The following is a 24,088-nucleotide window of genomic DNA, read 5'->3' as shown; positions in this document are numbered from 1 at the left end:
GCGCAGTAACGAAGCACTCTCTTCCTCTTGCAGTGTCACGACCAGAACAAAAAGCTGGAGAATTTCATGAAGTATCTCAACATGATATTCACGGGGATGTTCAGCGTGGAAACGGTGCTCAAAATCATTGGATTTGGAGCGAGGGTGAGTTCCTGAGTGGTTCAAAATTTCCGAATGAGATTCACTCGTTTATTATTGCTCTTTTAGAATTTCTTCAAGGATGCATGGAACGTGTTCGATTTGATCACCGTTATCGGTAGTATCGTCGATGCTCTTATTTTGCTCCTTTGGGTGAGTTATGATAACTTGAGCTGAATTAGTCATTCTTTTTAACGTGAATCTTTGAAATGATATACAGGAAAACTCGTTCAACGTCGGATTCTTGCGTCTGTTCCGTGCGGCCCGTTTGATCAAACTGCTCCGACAAGGTGACACCATCCGTATTCTTCTGTGGACCTTTGTTCAATCCTTCAAAGCACTGCCTTATGTATGTTTGCTGATTGCGATGCTGTTCTTTATCTATGCAATCATCGGAATGCAGGTGAGTGTTTCTGCTGATTGGTACTGAGTTCTACAAAGGCTTAATACAAAACCATTCGGTTACAGGTCTTTGGTAATATAGAATTAGATCCGGACACTGCCATCAGTCGTCACAACAATTTCAGATCGTTCCTGGACGGTCTGATGTTACTGTTCAGGTGAGTTCTTATCACTGATTTTGAGAACAAGAAGGATGTTTTAAAGACAAACTGTAACGATGTCGTGTATCTTATAATGAATGGCTTTATTGACAGTTCTCTATTAATGGGGTGCTACTAACATTGCCTAGTGTGGTTAAAAAGCAACACAGCGTTTTAAGATAAGTGATTATCTTACTTACTTACTTACAGTAATATAATATAAATTGAAGATTAACATCAAATAATCCTAGAAACTTACCCGTAACGCAGGTAGATCACCTTTTCGTGGTGCGTTACGGGGTACGATCTATCAATTTACCATCTTGTTTGTCGAGCTACCCGAGCAACACACATGTTATAATTGAGTACTATCAACTGATATATAACCAATTTTGATTGTATATAAGTTGATAATGCTCAATTTTAACATGTGTGTTGCTTGGGTAGTTAATATGTTCTGGTTATTCAAGGATTTGCGGTACAAAGTCCTTGTAACTGGCAACAGTTTCTGAAATTGAATCTATTTTATCTAGCAGATGGTCAAAGATTACCATCTGCTAGATAAAATAGATTCAATTTCAGAAACTGGTTTTGAAGGAGAAGAATGCAGCGCGGGCGGTCATGCTGCAGCAAGGGACCCGGCAGAACGTGGAACGCTATAAACGGAAACGGCAACAGCAGACCCGCCTCTTTCGGGAGAAAAAACGCCGCCTGGAGGAGACGGAGTGCGAGGAGATGGAACAGCTGTGCCGGTCTCAGGAAATGCGTAGGTTCTATCAGAAGCTCAACGCATCCCGCAACGGCTTCGTGCCGCGAGCCGAGATGTGCAGGGATAAGGATGGGAGCATTCTGACGGACGAGCGTGAGGTGATCGAAAGGTGGAAGCAGCACTTCGACGAGCACCTGAATGGTGCTGAGAGCACAGGCAATGAAGGACGGGACAACGGAGGAAATGCCTTCGTCAGTACTGCGGAAGATGGAAACCAACCAGCCCCCACTTTGAGGGAGGTTAAGGATGCCATTCACCAGCTCAAGAACAATAAAGCTGCTGGTAAGGATGGTATCGAAGCTGAACTCATAAAGATGGGTCCGGAAAGGCTGGCCATTTGTCTGCACTGGCTGATGGGCACAATCTGGGAAACACAACAGCTACCGGAGGAGTGGAAGGAAGGGGTAATCTGCCCCATCTACAAGAAAGGCGAAAAGTTAGATTGTGAGAACTTTCGAGCGATCACCATTCTAAATGCGGCCTACAAAGTATTATCCCAGATCATCTTCCGTCGTCTGTCACCTGTAGTAAACGAGTTCGTGGGAAGTTATCAAGCCGGCTTCGTTGACGGACGATCGACAACGGACCAGATCTTTACTGTACGGCAAATCCTCCAAAAATGTCGTGAATACCAGGTCCCAACGCATCACCTTTTCATCGATTTCAAGGCGGCATACGACAGTATCGACCGCGTAGAGCTATGGAAAATCATGGACGAGAACAGCTTTCCCGGGAAGCTTACGAGACTGATAAGAGCGACAATGGAAGGTGTGCAAAATTGTGTGAAGGTTTCAGGCGAGCACTCCAGTTCGTTTGGATCCCACCGGGGACTACGACAAGGTGATGGACTTTCGTTCCTGTTGTTCAATATTGCGCTAGAAGGTGTTATGCGGAGAGCCGGGCTTAACAGCCGGGGTACGATTTTTACGAGATCCAGTCAATTTGTTTGCTTCGCGGATGATATGGACATCGTCGGCCGAACATTTGAAAAGGTGGCAGACCTGTACACCCGCCTGAAACGCGAGGCAGCAAAAGTTGGACTGGTGGTGAATGCGGCCAAGACAAAGTACATGCTAGCTGGTGGGGCCGAGCGCGACAGGGCTCGCCTAGGTAGCAGTGTTACGATAGACGGGGATACGTTCGAGGTGGTCGACGAGTTCGTCTACCTTGGATCCTTGCTGACGGCTGACAATAACGTTAGCCGTGAAATACGGAGGCGCATCATCAGTGGAAGTCGGGCCTACTATGGCCTCCAGAAGAAGCTGCGGTCAAAAAAGATTCACGCCCGCACCAAATGTACCATGTACAAAACGCTCATAAGGCCGGTAGTCCTCTACGGGCATGAAACGTGGACGATGCTCGAGGAGGACCTGCAAGCACTTGGAGTCTTCGAACGTCAGGTGCTTAGGACGATCTTCGGCGGTGTGCAGGAGAACGGTGTGTGGCGGCGAAGGATGAACCACGTGCTCGCCCAACTCTACGGCGAACCCAGTATCCAGAAGGTGGCCAAAGCTGGAAGGATACGATGGGCAGGGCATGTTGCAAGAATGCCGGACAGCAACCCTACAAAGATGGTGTTCGCTTCGGATCCGGTTGGTACAAGAAGGCGTGGAGCGCAGCGAGCTAGGTGGGCGGATCAAGTGCGTATCGATTTGGCGAGCGTGGGGCAGAACCGAGGATGGAGAGATGCGGCCACGAACCGAGTATTGTGGCGTGAAATTGTTGATTCAGTGTTATCTGTGTAGATGTTAACTAAATAAATGAATGGTCAAAGATTCGGAGATAATCAGTCCCGAGACTACACTTGAAGCCAGGATAACAATCATGAGCATTAACTCAACAGGATCTGTTAAGCACTGGTAATTCAAGGACTCACGGGAATTCTGATTACTAAACAAATTGTATAGCTTGATTAGGTTTTGCTGCTAGTAAAAAGCCTTCTTTTTCTAGTATTTTTCTGGGACTAAACAAAAAGCGAAACAAGGATAGGACTAGAGTTCCGTTGCATGATCAAATATCAGTAGTACCGATTGGGTTGCTCAGCAATTAAATTGGCGCGCCTTCGCCGAGGATTCTACCCCATTACCCCGAATTCCAAAACCCAGAACGACCCATCATCCCGAATTACATTACCCCGAATTCCAAAATCATGGGGAAATGTCATCAATATCATCATGTCAAAATAATTGTGAATTCGGGAAAATAGCATTCGGGGTGATGGAATTCGGGGTAATGGTACGTTCGGGGTAATGGAATTCGGGGTGATGGGATTCGGGGAAATAGCATTCGGGGTAATGGGGTAGAATCATGCTGTAACTTTTTTTCCATATGAGCAATCGGCATGAAATTTTGGTGGTGAACTCAATTTCATTATAACAAAATTTGAAAATTTTTACACTACCGGCTATAAAGTTAAGCGCCAGGTTAAAGCGTTCAAAATAATGGAAGTTTTAATTATTTAAATATCTGCAGTACTTTGAGTTTTTGAATTTTTCTTTACTCATCGTTTCAACCATTTTCAATCAAGCGATAAATGTATACACAAGCAAATTTTTAACAAAATTGTTGCTGAACAAATATTTACCAAAGAATATTATTTTGAGCGATTTCATCTGGTGCTTAACTTTTTAACCGGTAGTGTGAAAATTTTCAAATATTGTGGCAATGAAATTGAGTATATATGTAGTTCACTGATTGGAGGGGGGACCCAAAAAATTGGAGAACATCTCAGACAATACCGTAACGAAGGTTGACGCAAACACCAGCAAGTAACAGCAGGGCATTACAATGTAAAAATTCTAGACTTCAAGCAGGACTAGGGTTTCGAAGCCCATCGTTCACAACGAAATCGAGCAACAGCATTTGCCAGGAAGACCTAACGGAGAATCCGAAGTTGATGGGGATCAAAAAGAAGGTCAATGAACTCTACAAGTACATGAAGGACAGGACTAATGTGCATCACAAGATTAGGAGTCTGGTAACGAGCCATAAACGCAGCCGAAAACGAACAGAGAGCGCTTAAAATGAGAGTCGAGGCATCCGAAAAGACGCTACAAAATGCTAAGGAACAAACAATTGCTGACGCACCTAAAACCCCTAAGGCACGTGCCAACAAGCCGTCGAAGAAGCGTGATAGAGACTCGTCAGGAGAAGAAATGGACTCGAAAAAATAGAAAAACGGAGCACAGAACGATGAAGAATGGCAAACCGTCAGGACCTGAAGAACAGAGGGAACAAACACGGCGAAGGAAGTGAAATGAAAAAGGAGGGTGCGAAGAAAGTAACTAGCCACCCGCGGCGTGAGTAGTCGAAGGGAGACACCATACTCGTTAAGGCAAACGACCAAACCACGTACGCAGCGATTCTTCGTAAGGTCAGAGATGATCCGAAGCGAACAGACCGCGGAGAGAACGTGGTCAGAGCGAGGCGTACTAAGACAGGAGACATGCTCTTCGAGCTGAAGAACGTTCCGGTGATCAAGAGCTGATTGCTGAGTCGTTGGCAAACGAGGTAAGCGTAAAAACTTTAACTCAGGAGGTAGTGGTTGAGTGCAGATATCTGGACCCAATGATGGTCTGCAACTGGAGTTGCGATCATAGTGCGATATTGGAGATGTGGCCATGACAAGCCAACTTTCAAAGTCGTACGATGGCACACAGTAAGCGTCGATTCGACTGCCTTTGGCCGTCTTTAACAAACTTGTGGAGAAGTAAAAGGTGAAAATGCCAACTGGGTGGCGGACAGCACGGGAATAGCGGCGAAACAGGTGATGGGTAGGTTTCCCATCCAAGAGGTGGTTTCTAGCACCAAAGAAGGATTTGTGATCACGAAAGTCAATAGTGTCTAAGTAGGCAGCTGCTACGCTCCTCCAAGGTGGACGCTCAACGAATTCAGTCCGATGTTAGCGGAATTGACCGATGAGCTTGTCGGACAGAAGCCAGTACTAATTTGAAGAGACTTCAATGCATGGGCCGTGGAGTGGGGTAGCAGGGTAACCAATGCCAGAGGTTACATCCTGCTAGAGGCCCTGACAAAGCTAGATCCCTAACTCAGAAAGTCCTATTAGAACATTTAGGAAAACCAGAAGAGCAACGATCATCGATCTTACACGGCTGGCGAGCAACATGAACTGGAAGGTAAGCGAGAAGTATACACTGAGAACAGCGTTGCATTTGAAATTACTATATTAAAGGGTTAAATTAAATACACAACGCCACTTGATTTGTGCAGACTAAATTTGCATTTATTTCGAATATTTTGTGCACTTAATTTTACCATGGTACTATTTCGACAGTAAAAATTACTATATCATGGTTAAAAACTTGCAGCAAGCCAAAATCGAACCGAGGATCTTGCGATTGTCAAGCACGAACGCTTACCGCTCGGCTATCGATGCGGTTGGATTGAGGGGGGGCCAGACCGCAAATAAAAAGCGTTCTTGATAGCTCAATCGTGATTGGAATAGTAAATTTAAGAACTTGTTCATGGTTTTCATTACTTCAACGCTTGTTTCAGTGTACCCATAGTGATTAACAGACAATCCACTATACCATTGGCCGATTGGACTGCGCGCCAAGAAACACAACTATCGTGCAGTATTGGAAGACGAAGATCTTCGACAACGACCTTTTCGTCGAAGCTCTTCGTGGAGACAGCGATATTCCGGATCTCGATGCGATGAAGCTGACAAGGACAATGGACAGTGCCAAGAAAACGTAAGCCATCAAACGAGGCACTCTATACTCTTCGCGCCGCTTGTCTTAAAGTCACACGAGGAAGTCCGAGAAGAGCGGAGAATTGTAATCTAGCAAGCAAGAACGGTTTTCAAGCGTGAAATTAAGCTGAGCAAGTCGAACTTCTTCAAAGAGCTGTTCCAAGCAACTGATGCTAATCCTTGGAGGGATGCCTACCGAGTCATAATGGCGAAAATCAAGGGCCCGTCGACGCCGGTCGAAACGTGTGCGGACAAACTGGGAGCCATCGTCAAAGGTCCAGTCCCAAAGCATGACCCTACAATGTGGCCGACCACACCATATCGCAATGAAGAGGTAGGAAATGCCGAAGCTCATCAGATCTGCAACGAGGAGCTTATAGCAGCTGTGAAAGCGCTGAAGCAGAACAAGGCCCGGGTCCGGACGGAATTCCCGACGTGGCACTTGAAGCAGCGGTCCTTGCGATATGGTAAGGAAGGTTATGCAGAAATGACTGAACGAAGGTCAATTTCCAGAAGAATGAAAAATTCAGAAACTGGAACTATTGCCGAAGCCACGAAAACCGCCCGGGGATCCAGGATAATATAGGCCAATATGTTTACTGGATACACTCGGTAAACTCTTGGAACGGGTTATCTTCAACAGGTGGATGAAATGAACAGAAAGATGGAACCGGCTATCAGAAAGGCAGTTTAGATTCCATAAAGGAAGGTCGACGGCGGTCGCAATTCGGACAGTGCTGGAGAAGGCCGAGAAAGCATTGAAACAAATGCGTAGAGGAGTTAGTTACGGTGCCGTGATCACGATAGATGTGACGAAAGCGTTCAACAGCGTTAGCTGAGTGGCCATTGCCACAGCGCTGCACAGAATGCGGGTTCCCGACTTGTTCCAGATTTTGAAGAGCTGAGAACTGAAGTATGAAACCGACGCCGGCCCGAAGGAGTTAAGAACAACGGCTGGAGACCCACAAGTTTCCATTCTGGGTCCAACGCTGTGGAATGCGATGTACGACGGGGTCCTATCGCTGGAGCTACCCAAGGGGGTCGAGATCCTCGGCTTCAGCTAACGGTAATAGGTGAGACGCAGGAGGAAGTAGAAATGCTGACAAAGGAAACAATTGGTTTGGTCGAAGATTGGATGGAGAGAGTCAAGCTAAAGATAACCCACCACAAAATGGAGGTGCTACTAGTTAGCAACTGCAAATCAGTAATGCACGGTGAGATCCCTTCCGGGGGTTATGCCACAGCATCACAGCGAAAGCTGAAATATCTGGGCGTAATGCTGGATGATCGGCTGAACTTCAACAGTCACTTCGATTATGTATGCGAGAAGGCGGCATAGGCGAGCAATGCGCTCACAAGAATTATAGAAGCAGTAAGAGGCGTCTTCTGGCTGGCGTATCAACATCGCTACAAAGATACGGTGCGTTGGCCTGGGGCGCGGCGTTACAGACCAAGCGGAATCGGGATAAGTTATACAGCGTGTTCCATGCGAGTGGTGAGCGCGTATAGGACTATATAGTCGGAGGCGGCATGCGTAATAGCTGGGATGATCCCGATCTGCATCATCCTGTCCGAAGACAGACAGGCGAGGAAGTTGGCAAGAATTTATTCGCTGGCTAATTGGCAACAAGAATGAGATGCCTTCGATAAAGGAGGTTGGACCCACAGGCTCATCCCGAACCTATCGGCCTGGGTGAACAGGGAGCACGGAGAAGTGACACACTTCCTGTCAGTTCACGGCTGCTTCAAGCAGTATCTGCATCGATTTAGCCATGCATCTTCAGCATTCTGTCCTGGATTCTATGGAGATTGAAGAAACGCCAGAACATATTGTCTTCGACTGCCCGAGGTTCAACATAGTACGAAACACGATGTCGGCTGCTTTTGATGAGTATTTCAGCGTAAAAGGTGTGGTTCACGGAATAAGAAGCGATCTCGAACTTTGAAATATGATGACCAACATAGTTTTGCAAATAATGTCTAGCGCTGTAACAATTGGCGAGCAGAGCAGCGAAACGAGGCGCAGAGAGCAACGCTTGACGTCGGGTCGTCGGGACGCTGATGAACCGGAAGCCAACCTCCCACCGGAATTTTCGGACCGACCTTGGCATTCGACAAGTCAGTCTGTTAATGAGAGAAGACTAAGGGGCTTGAACGAAGTAGGCTAAATCCTCCGTCGGGGACCGAGTAGAACGAGCGTAACGTAGTATCGGTAATAAGTCGACAAGGCGCCTGCAAACCGGAAGTCACCCTCCTACCGGAATTGCACCTGTGAACTGGAAGTTTCCCTCCACCGGTATCGCAGGACCGACCTAGGCATCTGCCCGGCCAGCTTCCGAGTAGGCTGTGTCCCGAGCAAGTCCTCGTCCCGATCATATTGAAAACTAATTTTGTTATTGCGATGTCGTAGATTTTGATAAATCGGTGTATTGTCATTTTGGTTGTTTTAACGGTCAATATATCAAAACCGAGAGCAAAACAATGTTTTCTTGAAATCAAATTAGAAACCATTTTTGCTGTCAGTGAAAGAAAACTTTTTCTGCTATCATGGACAGCAAATTGAGAACTCACTAAGATAAACATGTTTTCGTTTGATAAAGAAACGAGTTTGCGTCAAGATGATTGCTTTATTGCTCTGATTGCAGCAAAAATTGTATAACTCTAGGAAGGATAGTTGCATCCATCGACTAACACCTGTTGTGTTAGATTGACATAGAAGTTGCCATGGGGAAGTAAAATGACGCTTTCTCTGAGGAGAGGACTTGGTTGCTATTAGTAGTACCTGCACAGGTTCGGTCACGCAGATACTTCTTTGTGCCCCAATTGTGCTGATGTGCATTAAACTGCGAAGCATGTCGTAATCGAAAGCCTGCGCTTCATTATTGTGCGAGATTGTATGCTTGCTATGCACAGGAAACACGTCGCCGGACCATTTAGTCCAGAGCATGTATGGGGATATTGAGTGCAGGGTCAATATGCTTTACAAGGTAGAATGCTCAATTTTCGATTTGTCAACTTTTCTTCGTTCTCCACTAGGTGCGCAACGGGAGAATCATGGCCGAACATCATGTTGGCTTGTCTCAAAGGACGTCCCTGTGATCCTCGAGCCAACAAACCGAACGAAACTTGTGGATCGACACTTGCCTACGGATACTTTGTATCCTTCATCTTCTTCTGTTCATTCTTGGTAAATTTGTTTGGATTTCTGATCGCATTTTGAATGGTTTTGACTCACAATGCATTAAACGTTTCAGATGTTGAATTTGTTCGTCGCTGTCATTATGGACAACTTTGACTATCTGACGCGAGACTCCAGTATTCTTGGCGCTCATCACTTGGACGAATTCGTGAGGATATGGGCCGAATATGACCCTTCCGCATCGTAAGTTTTAATATTTAGGCCGTTTAAAATTGCACTCTATGTATGATTTTTCTAGGGGGAAACTGCACTTCACCGAAATGTTCGATATGCTCAAGAACATGGCACCACCGCTTGGTTTTGGGAACAAATGTCCGAATAGGCTTGCGTACAAAAAGCTAACTCGGATGAACATGCCGCTAGATGAGGAAGGGAGAGTGAGTTTTACCACGACACTGTTTGCGTTGATTCGAGAAAACTTGAGCATCAAGATGAGACCTGGTAAGATTGGTCGACCAATACAACCACAGATAACTTCAATATGACTTCAATTATAGCCGAGGAAATGGATCAAGCCGATATGGAACTGCGTCAGACGATAAAGCAAATTTGGCCCATTCAAGCGAAGAAGATGATCGATCTGTTAGTACCTCCCAAGGACATGCTGAACACCGGGAAGATGACGGTCGGGAAGATCTACGCTGGAATTTTGCTGCTGGAAACGTGGCGGAACAATAAATGTGTACAGCTGGAATGCGATGCGCCGGATCTACAGGACCGAAAGAGCCACGAGATTCAGGAAGCATACATCGACGATGGACACCTGCATCCGGGTCACGATGCACGGGGTGCCCATCGGCGTTCACCCAGCATACAGTACGGTTACGAACCATGGCATTTGCTAGGTATGCATTGGGAGTTCCTCCATCCGTAATTGGTTTGTGTTTCTGTCTATTGCAGGAGGGGTTCGGCTCTGGAGCGTTCACCTAGTCCGAGGCACCTACACCACGACATTGGCTTCTCGGAGACGGTGTCCAACGTGGTGGAAATTGCACGTAGGGATCACCTAATTGGTAGGCACAGCTATGGGCGCTATAGATATGATAGAGGTATTTTTGTTCCGCATTTTGCACCACTCACATACTCCATTTCCCCCACGGTACCTATATTTATTTTCCTGATTGCGAGAGAGAGTCAATAAGTTGTCCAGTTTGAATGACTGGGTGAACCAAGACCAAGGTTTCAAGTGATAAAGGTTTGGCAGGCAGAATCAGGAATTAAATAAATGCTCGAATCATGATTCCCAACTTCACTCATTTCAATAAAGTTGTAGTTATCGCATGATTTTCTTCCCAGTTAATTGATTAGTTTTTCCATAATACAGTAGTAATGTGTGTGTCCTATTTGTTGAACATAATTAAAATGATGGGTCATTGCGTTCCAAAATAAGTGATATTTTGGTTCAATTTGTATTCCCAAAATCTCTACAGTTTTTGAGAGTGATTAGTTACGAATGGAAATTATTCGAAACATGTTGCAGGTAAACTCACTTTTTGAATAGCTAACTTCCAATTTATCAAATTCAATAGAGTAATAATATTTCTGACATGAACTTGAGCAAGCTTATTTGAAAGAGTATTTCCATTTATTTTCATGAACGCTTTAGTTTTCTTCAAAACATGAACAACAGTTCAATCGAAAGATGCAAGGTGCTCTAAACATAAACGTACCTAGTAAAATGCTTTGAAAACAACTGCTTCGTTACAAAAATAAACAATTTTAGGTTCCAACTTTCAAAAATCGTCCTCGACATTCCTAAATTTCGATAAATAACATGCATCAAGCCTACGAGAATGTCCAAAAGCTACCAAAATCTCTTGCTTCTGTCAAAAAAGCAAGTGTATTATTCAAAATATTCTTCAAGCAGTTATTCTAAGAACTCCTTTCAACGAATACTTCTAAGCACAATTACAATGATACGCATGTAACATAACTAACTTTTTTTCTGATTTTTACAGAAAGTAGACCTGGAACAATAGAAAGGATTTTTTTCTAAATCCTATGAATTTTCCTAAGGTCAAGGTCAAGAATCGACAGCAGATTAACCTGCCTAAAAAAATACAAATTATGCATTAAGGGTAAAAAATGCCCCATAACTTTGAAACGCTCTCAAAAATTAATTTTTGAACCGATTTTAGCTTTATATGAAAGATATGAAGATTTTTATCTCTTTTCTCTACAAAGTTACAGCTCATTTACCGTGCCGATTGGCCAAAAATGACCCCAATGCACAAGGAAGGTTAAGCTCAAAACTTTATCAATTAACCACTCGCTGGTGGTGATCAATCGGTCAAATGTTCAGCGTGAATAATTGTCTGGTTCTCCATATTAGTCCTCTTGAAATTTTGAGAAATGGCTTCGATTCATCTTCACCTTAAAACATCTTTTGAAAATATATCAGTATTAAAATACACTCAAAAGCATTGCCAGCCCAAAACGTAAATCGCGTAGACGCAATTATTTACGTATTTATATGAAACTTCGTACATGGAGTATTTATTTGATTATTTTTATTGGGATTCTGCTGAAAGTAGCCCAAAATACTAAAATAAAATACAGATCCAAAACATTTTTCATTTCACAGTGACCCATCATAAAAATGACTTAATATCTTTCAACTTAACATCAGCAAAACCAAATAATGGGTCGATTATCTGTAATGGTTGCCAACTACTATCGTAACCTATAAGATGAAAAAAAAGCACTAGATCATACTTAGTCAGCCACTGACTTTTTTATACAATTCAGCGTAAAACTTTACAAATCATGGTTCAGTCTTATGTCCTGTAAAGTATAAAAGTACTATAGGTATTTTTTAATAAATGCTCATGCAGAGTTGATATTTGCAAATTTAGGTGTACCAAATGCATCTTATACTGGTGTTTAAAAATCGACATCATTTTTTTAAACTCAATAGTTTGTAGAAGTCCCGTTTCTGTTGTAAAGCAAATAGTTTCGTTTTCTCTGAAATGTCCTTTCAAGTTAGCTAGACTTTAAAATTTAGTCAAACACAGCATGTCCATAATAGCCTCACACAATTACAAGAACAACTAGAACACGGCGCCCAAGTGCTTAGAAATCTAGCGTTTTGTCCCGAGTTAAAACACCCCATTAGCGCGCTGCATGTCCTCCCCTTCCCCTGCCGCTCTCACGAACAGCGCCGACTAGCAGCGTGCTTTGGAATCTCCTCCCACCAGTCAATGCAGCGCTACTAACGAATAATTATCCTCAAGAAAATGAATATAGATACACGAATACAGTACACGAACACAATGTACAAAGATTTGCAATTTTGAAAACATAAAGGTTCCTGGTCCGTAGCCACCAGTCCGGCACGTTCGCCCTCGCCAACGCGGTTAGACACCCAGATCAGCGCCCACCATCGGTACAACCGAAGGATACACCCGTACGGAACGACCAGCCTGTGTCAGAGGTCACGATCGCCGAGTCCGGCCCGGCTGCAGGAGCTGAGGGAACGCGAGCGCGAACGGTACCGAGAGGAAATTGGTACGTTGAACTCCGTAGAACGCCCCCTCACTACACTGTCTAACACAGACTTCTCTTTCTTTGCAGTGTCTCGCCCGTACATCCAGCACACTTATCCAGTATTACAATCACACAGAGATTTCGGAAGAAGACTGCCACCAAGACCAATAAAACCAACAACACTACAGTTAAAGTCTACTAATATTAATTTCCCGCGGTTAAACACTAGTCCTACGCATGTAAGTTCGAAGTCCACACACTTTCTAGAACAATAATCAATCGCTAACGTACCGTATTCTCCCATTTACAGCAAAGTCTCCATCTATCGCTAAACACTCACTCGCTGCCATACGGTGTTCATTCGTTGCCCAACTCGCGCGGCGAGATTTCACGCGATCCACGCATCTACCACCACACGGAAAGCGAACGGGATCGGGAGCGCGAACGGCTGCGGGAACGTGAGCGGGACTACGGCTCCCGGTACGTGTTCCGGGATACCGAGCGGGAGCTGTTCGAGATCGAGCGGGAGCTGGAGCGGGCGCGGGACTCCGCCCGGGATACCGATTACGAGAGGTAGGGAGTGGGATGTTTGGGTGGTTGCGAGGGGTAAACGGGGTGGTGTTGTAGTTTTACAGTTACCGTTTTGTCACATATTCCGAGCAGTACCGATTTCAAAGGTAAAAAATCGGTATTTTCGGACTATCGAAATACATAGGAACCATTTATGAAAATTCGCCACAATAAATCAGGTTGAAATTCAAAGCTTTGCCTTATGAAACAAGAATTTGAAAACAAAAAATGTGTTCATGGCAACCTGAAATTGAACCATGGACCTTGCGATCGATGCGTACACCACGCGCCTATCGACGCCTTGACGTGAGTCGATGCTAAAACGATACATAAAGCGTTCGTATTGCAATAATCGTATCACCTTTCATAAGGCAAAATGTATGCATTCCGATAGTCTAGTTCACGGCGTGTAGGAAGTAAACAAATTGACAGGATATTGAGAAATTTGTTCCTCAGCATGGCACCTAATACACCCAATTCTGTTTTTGCACGGTTTTTTTTACACGGCCGTGCCAAAAAAGTTTCCATACATTTTTTTTCGGCACTACCTTATTTTGGCATGAAACGTCGAGAAATAGTGTTACTTTTTTTTACACGGTTTTTGAAATTTTGAACTGAAAACTTTACGCATCCCCCGTGCAAAAACAGAATCGGGTGTATTACGATATATATCAGTAGGTACAAAAGTCAATCACCGTCTGGAAATTCCCTTTGGGATTCAAACGAACTAGATCAGTGTTTGTCCGAAATCATCACGCAGTTGTGCACATCGTTCATTGTTGATGTAAAAGATCTTATAAGATTCCTGGGTAAACTGGTCTCGTATCGTACGCAGTTTCAAAATCACTAATTAGTTTCGTTTCTTCATGTGATGTGTTCACGGAAAGGCTTATTCAGCCGACGTAGTCATTTCATTCGTTATCTTGGCCAACTGTGTCTGAGTCCTCCGTGACATTCGAGTGCTTATCGAAGTACTACTCACACCTTTCAATCATCTCACGTCTGTCCGTTATCATGCTTTTATCCTTAACCCTATACATTTCAGTAAGTGGAAAGAATCTTTTTCAGGATGCGTCGAGATTTGTGTACATCTTTCATCTTTCTTCTGAACACTTCTACTTATTCTTTCGGGTGGCGGTTTCTGTTTCGGGTTTATTGCTATTGATTTCAGTTACACACTTAAATTCGGAAATCGACCTCGGTAAACGGATTCGCCAAGATCCCAACAGCTGATATATCGGTAAAACTTTTACAGAGATCTCGGTAAACGTTCACCGAATCTCGGTAGCGAGATTCAGTATTGAAAAATACCGAATTCTCAGCTGTTGGGTTCTCGGCGATTATTTTTGCTAAGGTCGGTGAAATAACTTAACAATACATTTGTTGTGTGCGTTTGAAATACAAATAGCGAATGCGGGAACACCAAACGCGTTAAGATTTTTCACAAAAAATCGAGTGTCAAAGAAAGATGTTTCTTGCTAGGATGGCGGTGAATTATATAATCGTTGCTAGGCGTCTTGCGTGATTGCGTTACCGCATTTGGAGGACGTTCAGTCGAAATTTGAATTTCAAATGCAAACAGCAATATATTGTCGCATGTTCTGTCACGTTCAGAGCTTTTCAGACCGCGCTGCATCATTCTGCATGAGCCCGTTGATGCTCTCGGCTGCGTCGTTGATGGCTTTCTGTACTGTTGATCATTGTTACTCAAGAGAAGTCTCACCGAGGTCACTTTTTCCCGGCAACTCTGCCTCAAGATGCTGCGCGGATAACTCTGCCGCTGTCACTGATACTCAGACCTGAGATGAGACTCGCGAAGACGGTCTCCTTTTTCTGTGATTGGTGAGTTTTTTTTATTCCACTCTAAGTTTACATCAATCATGCGCAAGTGGTTCAAACCCTCACATGAACATCTACACAAAAAATGAATTGCCTTTTGAGTGCAATTTCATGCCAGCTAACGTAGTGCTTTTTAGAAATAACTAGTCTTGTGTTTTGATTTATAAGCCTCTTTGGGAAAACTGCTCCGCTGACTGAGGTTTTAATATCAGTTTATTTTGAATACAATACTTTTCACTTTTTCAGCCATAAGCATTTGACGTTTCGTGACAGCTGAATCTAGGCTACATATGATACTTTTCCTCTTCGCGAGTCTCTCGCAGACCCAGACGATGGGCAGGCAAGGTTGCTAAAGATTTTCAGAAGCCACCTCCCCTTCTTTGCTGTTCAGTATACTCGACCATTCTAATTATTCTTTTCCCCTCTACAAATATTGTAAGTGCTCTTTCTGCCCGGTACCCAACAATATTTTTTTGAGAAGGAGATTCCATTGTGACCATTGCATATGGCATACTCGACTAAAGGTACATAACAAAATTATATCAGCACATGTTATTATGTTATAAGGTTTTTTCGAACATAGGTTGTTATAAACTTGATGCAGGATGTTGTTAAAATAATTAAAATTATAACAAAAAGTGCATGAATAGTAACATAAACATAACAAAATGTGTTTTAATTATATCAAAAACATATCAAACCAAGTTATAATGTTTGATACAAAGTATCAAAATTATAATACTGTTCGATATACGATAATATTGTATATTATTGAAATGCACAAATATCTATTTAATTTTGTTATAAAGTTGTTAAAATTGAACAAAACAATATCTTAAAAGGAAATAAACACAATATGTTATATTTTTGTTTTAATATGTTCTATGGATAACGGAGCCTAACAAAATGATATCATAATATGATATGCATATCATATTCTGATAAAATTTTATTATATTTTTGTTACAAGCCTCTAGTCGGGTATGGCACAATTCCCAAACCGGATGACAGACTAGCCCAAATGATCCTTGAGGGCCTTATTTCTATACTCGGAGGACTGTTTAGGATCTGGATCAGTGTTGTAAGCAATCACGGTAGTCGACACGTTTTCTCTGATATTCGGGAATGCTTCCCTTAAACATTCACAACACGAGCGGTCAAACGAATGTCGGAAAGAAGAATGTCAGTTGAATGCCTTTGACCACGATAGCTTTACTAGGAAACTTTTGGGTTTTGTTTGTTTCTGTCATATTTCGTAATAGGCGCTGCTTTGTGTGTGACATTCGACATACCATTCCACATATGTGTGTAACATTTGACATACCAAGCAAATCAACGCGAAACGTATGATTTATGCAAATGTCATCGTGTCAGACGACATTCAACTGACAGTTTTTTTTGTGTTCCTCGATGTTCATTCTACCGCTCGTGCTGTGTGTGAGAGATAACGGAAGCAAATGGATGCATAAAAATAAGATGACTGCTGACCATGGCATCGAAACGAACGTCGCAAAAAGTGTCGAATGTTTACAGCACTGCCAGGATCTGGATTGGTTAAGGAACAAAAGGTCGAAAGACAAAACATGGGACGGACACAACGTCGATGAGTGGAAGTAGTTTAGTCCGAAGCACTGATTGAAAACCAGTACCAGATGTTTGTAGTGCTGGGAATCATCTGTAGGGTAGGGCGGGGCAAGATGAACACACTAAGGATACACCCATGTTTACCGACTATGACCATTATTTTTTATTTAAAATGACATGGAATCGTTTATATAACATGTTTTCTATCAACCATAAACACAAAAAATTTTATTCGATAAACGACTAAACAAAAGAGATGGTTTGCTGTTTGCTTAATTACGCTGCGGGGGCCCCGCAATTATGCCGTTTTTTCTGAGTAAAAACTGAACTCAAAGTTTTCAACACAGATCCTCAAGCAATTCGAGTGAGAATGCAAAAAAATGCGAGAATTGTTTCGGGAATCTCTTTCTCTTGTTGCGATGCTCACTTTTATTCACGCTTCTAAAGAACTGTTGAGCGTCCCACCCGAACAAGACAGTTCTCGGGGGGTTGTGACAGCATTCATTTTTTATGGAATTTCACTATGTTGTATTTTGTGCTGCATCTTCCTCGCTCATTTTTCGTTGCCTCTCCGCTTAGCATTTTTTTCGCTCACTCGAAAAGAGGCAAATACAGCACGCTACTCTAGAGTATGTCATCGAACTCTGATGATGTTGAGGAGTATTACCAAGCCTGGTCTTGTTTAAGGTTGTGATAGCTGCAAAAGCCGATCTTTCTCATCGGGTGTTATGAAGTGAATTCTAGTCAGTGTTGCTGAGTGAGATCACTGGTGTAATGAGCAAAGGCCTGGTCTTCAAAAGTTTTGCCTTCTTCCACCCATCAAGTGGGAAATTTGTGCCTCGCCAAATGCCTTTAATATCATTTCCCTGTAGATTATTATTGAAACTGAAAAGATTTTTATAGAGGAAAATAATCTGCTGAACATATAAGAAAGCATCGTGAAATAATAAATAAATCAACACATTTGTCTGACACTGTTTCCACGAGAATTGGAACTTAAAAAAATATTAAAAATCTGTATAGATTTTGTCAGATAACAAAAGTTTCAATATTCTAAAATGAATTCTGCATAGATATTTCATGCAGAAACTATTTTCTGCGGAAAACCTCTCAACACATTGCAAATTTCCCTATACTGAGAAAAAGGGTTGATTCTCGTTCTCTGGAATATTCTGCTGTAGTGCAATGAGCTCTAGATACAGTTTTTCTAAAAATGGTTTATCGATGTCATCATCCGGACGTTTGATCATAAGTTTCAAAAAATTGATTAAAAATCGATGCCAGTGATAGAACTGGAGGCTCAATTGCTTGAGCTCCAAGTTCAGGATGTTGTCGAAACCTGAGGCCTTCATATTTTTAGTTGTTTTGACATAGGTCAGCAATTCGTCGGCAGTGATCACCAACTCCTCTGAGTAATCGTTGGTAGATTTTGATATGCGATCAACTGAGCTTTTTAACTTAGGAAGACCAGTGCGTTGGTACTGTCTACGTTTGGTGTTGCGCAAACGAATAAGATCTTTGGTAACTCGATCGATAGAAAGAGTGTTGCTCACCTGACCAGTTTTTGTTTATGTGCTACTCTCGGGCCACGAGAGATGGCCTCTTCGATGATCTGCTGCTGCTGCGGTAGGGAGCAAGCGTTCCAGTTGAGAACTCTGGTGTTTCTCTCACGGTCCATATTGAACAAGGAATTTTTGCACCGGTTGCTATGGTCACGGCCCTTAGTTGTTCTCGTTTAGAGCGGCATGTTTCCAGCCGCTCGAACAAGCTCATCGTGAGTTCGGTAACTAGCTCCGGGGGTAGAGGGATTCATCATCTAACGGGCCGGGAGGTGGGGTGATTGGCACAGGTGGGGCTGCGGCGGCTGCCACGATGCGTTGATGGACGGATGGTTTCATGGCCTTTAACGGCGTCAGTCGTCTAGGCGTATTCTGCCACGAGGCGTTGGTTCGATTCCCGCTCCAGTCGGTGAAAACTTTTCGTCAAACGAAAAAATCATCACTGGGCTACTGGGTGTTTCGTGTTGTCCGTTGCCTAATGTTAGTGATCGTTCAGTCTGTGCTGAAGACGGTGTAAATTGTCTTTTTTTTTTCTGGCCGGCGAATGCCGACGGGGGGCTTGCTGGCGATGGTTTGGTTGTAGCGGCGGTAGATTTGGTACTTGGTACCGGAGCCGCGAGAAATTTTCACGGTTAGGTGCGCGCCAGCGCATCCAAATAAAGCTAAAAAGGGGATACAAATTTGAGAAAAAATTCAACGTTTTCCGTTCCCAAGTGAAAGCATGTTTATAAGTGCTTCTAAGATAAAATGTTTTTGGGATTCTTTCACCGGGTCACTCTCCACAGAAAAAAATATTTTTATTTTAAAGTGATGTAATTTGAAGTGTACTGTAAACATAAATCAAATTCATGTGTTGTTTCAGCATCATGTAAACTCAATAGAATACCCCCGCTAATTTGAACGGTACCTCATGCAAACCATCGGGGTTCATTTTTAATTTGAACATCTAGTCACCCTAGAAACGTGTTTCTGGTTACCTCTTTCACTGTTTTGTTTTGATTCTGCGTTCCGTTCCACAGCGTTCCATCTCACTTCACTCCGTTCCATGAGCTAAATGACGTTTGAACCATTTTTAATCTGAACGATGTGTAAATTAGCGGGGTACAGATTAAAAAGTGTTCAGATTAAATGTGGTCAAACCAACGGGGGTACCCGGTATTCATTTCTCAACTAAAAATACGTGAATATTACATGATCGTGTAAATTTATCGTGAACTCGATTGAAAAATAATGGATTAGTCGTTGAAATTTCGGTTTATTTCGAAGCGCCAAATATGAGCATGAAAATAAACTTAAATTTACAACATTTTTTAGCTGTGTAGAATCTTTGGGATTTCGACTGGAATCCTTGCGAATGCAACTGGAATACTTGTAAATCCAACCTTGCGTATACGACTGAAATCTTTGCGAATCCAACTGGAATTCTTGTGAATCCGACTACAATTCTTATATATTCAACAAGTATCTTTCTGAATTCGACTTGAATCCTTGCGAATCCGACTGGAATCCTTGCGAATCTGACTGGAATCCTTGCGACTACGACTGGAATGCTTGTGAATCTAACTCAAATTCTTATTTATCCGACTGGAATTCTTGTGAATCCGATTTAAATCCTTGCAAATTCGTCTGGATTCCTTGCGAATCTCTCTGTAATCTTTGCGAATCTGTCTGGAATCTTTGGAAAACCCACTGGAATCTTTGCGAATTCGATTGGATTCCTTGCGAATCTAACTGGAATCCTTGCAAATTCGTCTGGATTTCTTGCGAATCTCTCTGTAATCTTTGTGAATCTGTCTGGAATCTTTGCGAAGGCAAACATTCAATCAGGGGTTTCTCTAGAATCTTTGGAATTCCGACTCAAATCCTTGCGAATTCGACTGGAGCACTTGTGATTTCGACTGGAATCCTAGCGAATTGACTGAAATCCGTGCGAATCTGACTGAAATCCTTGCGAAATCGACTGGATTCCTTGAGAATTTGATTAGAATCTTTGCGAATTCAACTAAAATGCATGCAAATTCAACTGGAATCCTTGCGTATTCGTGAACATTTGCTGTGCTGCGAGCTTAGAGTGCGGCGACGATTCTTTTCTGAGAACACAGCTATGAACAGAGAACTTTCTTTGTCGAAGTATTCATTATTGCTCACTTCATATTGTACCTTTCTGGCGTTACGTTCTTCCATATTGATTAGCTGAGAGCTTTATTTGCCAATTTACCATGTTTTGCATTGGTAAATCGAGTGGCAGGTACGCAGATACTTGAGGCCCTGGCATGTCTAGAGGATTTCCTTTACGAAAAGATCCTCGAGCCCACGACCCTCAGCTTGGTCTTCCTAAAAAGCTGCGCGTTTACTGATACGGCTATCTGAGCCCCTGGATTTACTTTATCCAAAAAATAATCATTAACCCTATACAACACAACACCACCCACCCTGGTTCTAAGAGAAAGATCGTTTCAGGGTGGAACCCCTATCGTACGAGCACCTGTACAATCTGGGCCGCACCGGCGGTAGTGCGTTCGGTTCGTCGGCCCTCAACGGATTCAAGCCCAAGGTGGGAATGCACTCAATCTACTCCGAATCGGACGAAGGCGACTGGTGCTAGCACAGGTTTGAGGACGCACAAATCTCCAAAGCCAACAACACCAACGACGCCCTGGGTAAGAACAATAGCGATGATCCGGTAGATGCTGATGATGACAATGGCAACCTAGAAGACAAACTCAATCATCCGTACGCGAAAAAATTCTACAATCACCCTGACGAAGACTACGACGACGACAACGATGACGACCACGATGACAAAAAGGCCTCCAACGAGAGCAGCGAGGGCAATCCTTGGCCAAAGGCTGCGCAATCTAGCGATAATAGTAGTAAGGGTAGTAGTGGTAGCAGTAGCATTGATATTAATGGTAATTTTAGTTTTCGTGAAACACTCGAAAGGATATTCGCATCCATCCTTGTCGAGGGGTGTATTCGGGCACTCGTCACAATCGTCACTGTAGTGAGAGCCGAGCAACCATGTGAAACACCAAAATCTAACGCCATTTTCGTCCGTACAGTAGAGTTGATTGCGAAGCTTAGCATATTTTCTTATACGTAATCTCGATAGCAAGTTGAAATCATTAGGATATTTGTTTGACACGGATTGACAATTAATTTTAGCAAGTACGGTTCAGTTAATTTAGGAAAAGAATTCCTTGAAAATGATCCATCCAAGCAAGGCCACGAGGAAATCTTACACTTAAGCGAAAAGAGCAATATTCATTAGTAGGCAAACAAGTTTCAAGCTAGATTTTTGGAAAGATTTCAGTACGGTTAATTTTGTGTTATTCAGATATTAATCATATTGATTGCAGTTAGCATTCAATTATTTTCAAGCAAGGGGAGAATGTAACAATACAAACGAAATCAATATAGAATAACAAATTTTTCAATCTTTCATAACATAAGTAAATTTTAATAAACAATTCAAACAAATTAAAAAACAAAACGACAAATGAACCACAACTGGTCTAGTTTTACGGAATTGTTGCCGCTTATTCTTATCTAAACAAAGGAAGGGAAAAATAAAACCAGAACTGGTATGGAAGAATGGAAAACAAATGCCCAGGATTGATCGAAGAGAATCCATTTCATGGATAATCACATGACTATAACCTAAAACCACTTTCTAAAACAGTTCGCACTTAGTTATAGGAATTTTCACCTATTTCAAAATTTTCCACCCCATACTTATTCATTCTTGGATCGGACGTAGAATCGTTTCTCATAGCTCTGCTGTTTGATTTAGAAAGCATTTTTTCAATAGAGTAAGATCTTGATTTTCGTCGAAAGTATCCAATCGGGTATTCGGTAAAAGCTGTAAACTAATCGCTTTTGTCAATCGAAAATAGGTTTAAAACTCAATCATGCGTTTAGGAAAGAAATTAAAAAATGTAGAATGGTTCCAGAATGGAAGGAATAACAAAACAGCAACAAACAGAGAAAGAATATAAGCATATTTATAAGTAAACATCAGGTTGTATTAGATCCGTTGAAGAAGGGAATTGAGGAAATTAGTAAGAAAAATGATAGAAGGTTTTCGGTTGCTTTCGATTGCAAACTTTACACGTCTAATTTATGTTGAACATTGTCTATCGTCAAACAGAAGTAATCCGTTTCACATTGTTATACTTGACTGTTCTCTATTTCACGTTATACTTGTTATAGTTAACATACATAGTAATTGAGAAAACTTTTATAAGTACGTTCAAAACTATTGGTTTAGTTTGTTTTGATTGCATTTCTTACACTATATTTCATATGTTCAGTTTCACTTGAAAATGTCATGAAGGAACGCTTTTGGATGTACTGAATAAATCTTTCCGGATCTTGTGTAAGGTGTCATGATTATTTTTCAAGTTACCAAGATGCATTTATGGTTTAAACATGTTATGCTATAACTGAATTCTACATCATTTACCATTGTCCTTTATTGAACATGAATGAAATCAACATCATTAAACAATTAAGTAAACATTTCAATAATAACATATTACATTTCATTTGCGCGCGGAAGTTCAAGATTTTGTTCCAGCGAATTGAATTTACTTGCACGTAGAAGCAAATATATGGATTTTAATAAAATTTACCGAACTATGGATCAATGCATGAGTTCACTATTTGACGTTTGAGCGGTGCCGTATTATTTACGGTACCATGGTAACGAGTGAATCTGGCACCGCTCAAACGTCAAATTGTCAAAAAACAAAGTCATTCGATAAGATGATACATCCAAATGGATTAAAGATTTATTTTGATTTAGTCTTCAAATGAGCTATCATATCATAAATCTCATTCAAGTGAAGCTGAACAAATGAAATCAACTAGATCCTTAACACAGTACATTCATCTCGGAATCGCCAATTAAAAATAAAGCTTTAACTAGTAACAAATAACTAAACAAATTACGTATTCATTCTTTGCACAAACGATAAACTTTAGATTTTAGCGGCAAGCAATGTGTAACACTTAAATCAGTTTAATTCGTCGGAAGTAATTTTGGCACCAAGTGCGTCCATAATCGCTCTAACAAACAGATCGTGCAGTCAACGCAACAACGCAACTAGCCTAGCCTAAACCGGAAAATTTTGATGTTCTATTGTTTGACAAATTCTAGCAGCCAAATTTTAACGGAAACAGAAGCATTTCTTTGCATCTCCGAGCCGATTGGAACGGTGGCACTGATGCGTAGCATAAATTTCAGTACACAAATCGACTCAAATACTGTGAGAGTTACCGTTATTGCACAGCAGTTTAATTTTTTATACATTCAAACCAGAAACCATTAGCAGGTAACAGAGAACAAGTTATATAGCAAAAAAAATGAAACAAAGTGATACATTAAACGGTTAATAAACATAAACAAATCTTTAAGCGCGCATAGATTAATCATTAATCCAGTTGAGCTGTTTAAAATCGCATAATTCCATTCCATAACGGTTCGAGCTAACGTCAGAAGAGGTGAAACTCAAAGTAGTTAAAAAAATTAAATAAATTAAAGGTTTAGCTAATTCATCGCCTGTAAATACTAACTAATCTAAGTATTGAAAAAGGATTTTTACATAGGAATGCGAAAAATTTTCTGAATCAAACCAGTTCTTTCACTAACATATTTCCTTCTGTTTTATTTGTATTTTTTTTTTT

At 42.0% G+C, this 24,088-nt stretch overlaps 1 protein-coding gene across 11 annotated transcripts in view; it reads left to right on the top strand.

The window, feature by feature from the left end:
• LOC5564344 (voltage-dependent calcium channel type A subunit alpha-1) overlaps positions 1-22,879 on the top strand; it is a 129,697-nt gene extending 106,818 nt beyond the window's left edge. For 2 of the 11 annotated variants that reach the window (XM_021848475.1, XM_021848485.1), the window contains 13 exons: positions 34-144; positions 208-291; positions 359-541; positions 607-698; positions 9,200-9,350; positions 9,418-9,545; positions 9,601-9,803; positions 9,860-10,178; positions 10,263-10,411; positions 12,669-12,869; positions 12,936-13,087; positions 13,159-13,421; positions 20,861-22,879. In XM_021848475.1, coding sequence (XP_021704167.1) covers positions 34-144; positions 208-291; positions 359-541; positions 607-698; positions 9,200-9,350; positions 9,418-9,545; positions 9,601-9,803; positions 9,860-10,178; positions 10,263-10,411; positions 12,669-12,869; positions 12,936-13,087; positions 13,159-13,421; positions 20,861-21,005 — 2,181 coding nt within the window. In that variant the 3' untranslated portion in view covers positions 21,006-22,879. Of the gene's footprint in view, positions 1-33; positions 145-207; positions 292-358; positions 542-606; positions 699-9,199; positions 9,351-9,417; positions 9,546-9,600; positions 9,804-9,859; positions 10,208-10,262; positions 10,412-12,668; positions 12,870-12,935; positions 13,088-13,158; positions 13,422-20,850 lie in introns of all 11 variants that reach the window. The other 9 variants (XM_021848480.1, XM_021848479.1, XM_021848483.1 and 6 more) reach the window with 9 other exon arrangements.
• Positions 22,880-24,088: the final 1,209 nt, after the last annotated feature.

This window comes from Aedes aegypti, chromosome 3, assembly GCF_002204515.2.
Source record: "Aedes aegypti strain LVP_AGWG chromosome 3, AaegL5.0 Primary Assembly, whole genome shotgun sequence".
NCBI classification, from domain to species: domain Eukaryota; kingdom Metazoa; phylum Arthropoda; class Insecta; order Diptera; family Culicidae; genus Aedes; species Aedes aegypti.
This window is presented reverse-complemented; position numbering and strand designations above follow the sequence as displayed.